This window comes from Penaeus monodon, chromosome 20 (assembly GCF_015228065.2).
Source record: "Penaeus monodon isolate SGIC_2016 chromosome 20, NSTDA_Pmon_1, whole genome shotgun sequence".
NCBI lineage: Eukaryota > Metazoa > Arthropoda > Malacostraca > Decapoda > Penaeidae > Penaeus > Penaeus monodon.
Window position 1 is genome coordinate 37,514,282 of NC_051405.1, and position 834 is coordinate 37,515,115.

At 33.1% G+C, this 834-nt stretch overlaps 1 protein-coding gene across 2 annotated transcripts in view; it reads right to left on the reverse strand.

Annotated features, from left to right (window-relative positions):
- The window catches only part of LOC119585797 (L-lactate dehydrogenase-like), a gene marked incomplete at its 5' end in the record, with an annotated part of 7,965 nt that overhangs the window by 1,042 nt on the left and 6,089 nt on the right, over positions 1 to 834 (reverse strand). For both annotated transcript variants that reach the window (XM_037934517.1, XM_037934516.1), the window contains 1 exon segment: positions 73 to 238. In XM_037934517.1, coding sequence (XP_037790445.1) covers positions 74 to 238 — 165 coding nt within the window.

Here is an 834-nt window from a genome sequence, read left to right on the forward strand (position 1 = left end):
CTACAGAAATCGTCTCTTGCAAAAAGCACTAAGGACTACTTCTACACCCATTACAATCGTTGAATCACGCACCTTAGAACTGAATTCCAGCCTGAACGTCCCAGAGTGTGTTAGCAGACTGTTGGAGCTGACCAATTTCAGCTTCTGTTAGGGTCTGCTTGATGACGTGAGTGACACCGTTCTCACCCAAGACCACAGGCAAGCTCAGGAACACATCCTTGTCGATACCATGGTAATTCTAATGCAAAGAGAACAGGGACTGTAGAGATGGTGCCTAAACTATGTACTATGCTATTCTATTAAATTCAGATGGGGGAACAAATTGTCCTATGATTAAGTACTATCACTTATAGATAAAATAATTATTATATATGATTTTTTTTTTTTAATTAAGCCTTTATTTAATGAGATAATAAAAACTACCAGAACAATGCAATACAAAAAAAAAGTATGAATTATCATACTGATCCAATTCTTTAATCTATTCCTGAAAAAAAAATTCTTTAGTTATGTGTTCCACTTCCAAAGTCACACTTGGTTGTTATTTATTTATTGTCAAGACTTGAAGGGGAAATTTATTTAGAAATTATGATATTCCTGGGGGCTTTGTTCCACTAAGCGGACATGGGTATAAACATTCCAAAACAAACAGGTTATGTATATACAAGGAACATATACCTGACTTAGGCTTAATACAAAATTCAAAATTCAAATTTATAAAAAAGTTCCATTTTGTAACTTTCTTAACATTAATTACTTAAATCACTTCTTATTGTATTTCAGCTTAATTTTGGGGGAGACTTTTATTGATATTTACATTTCTAAAGCGACAAT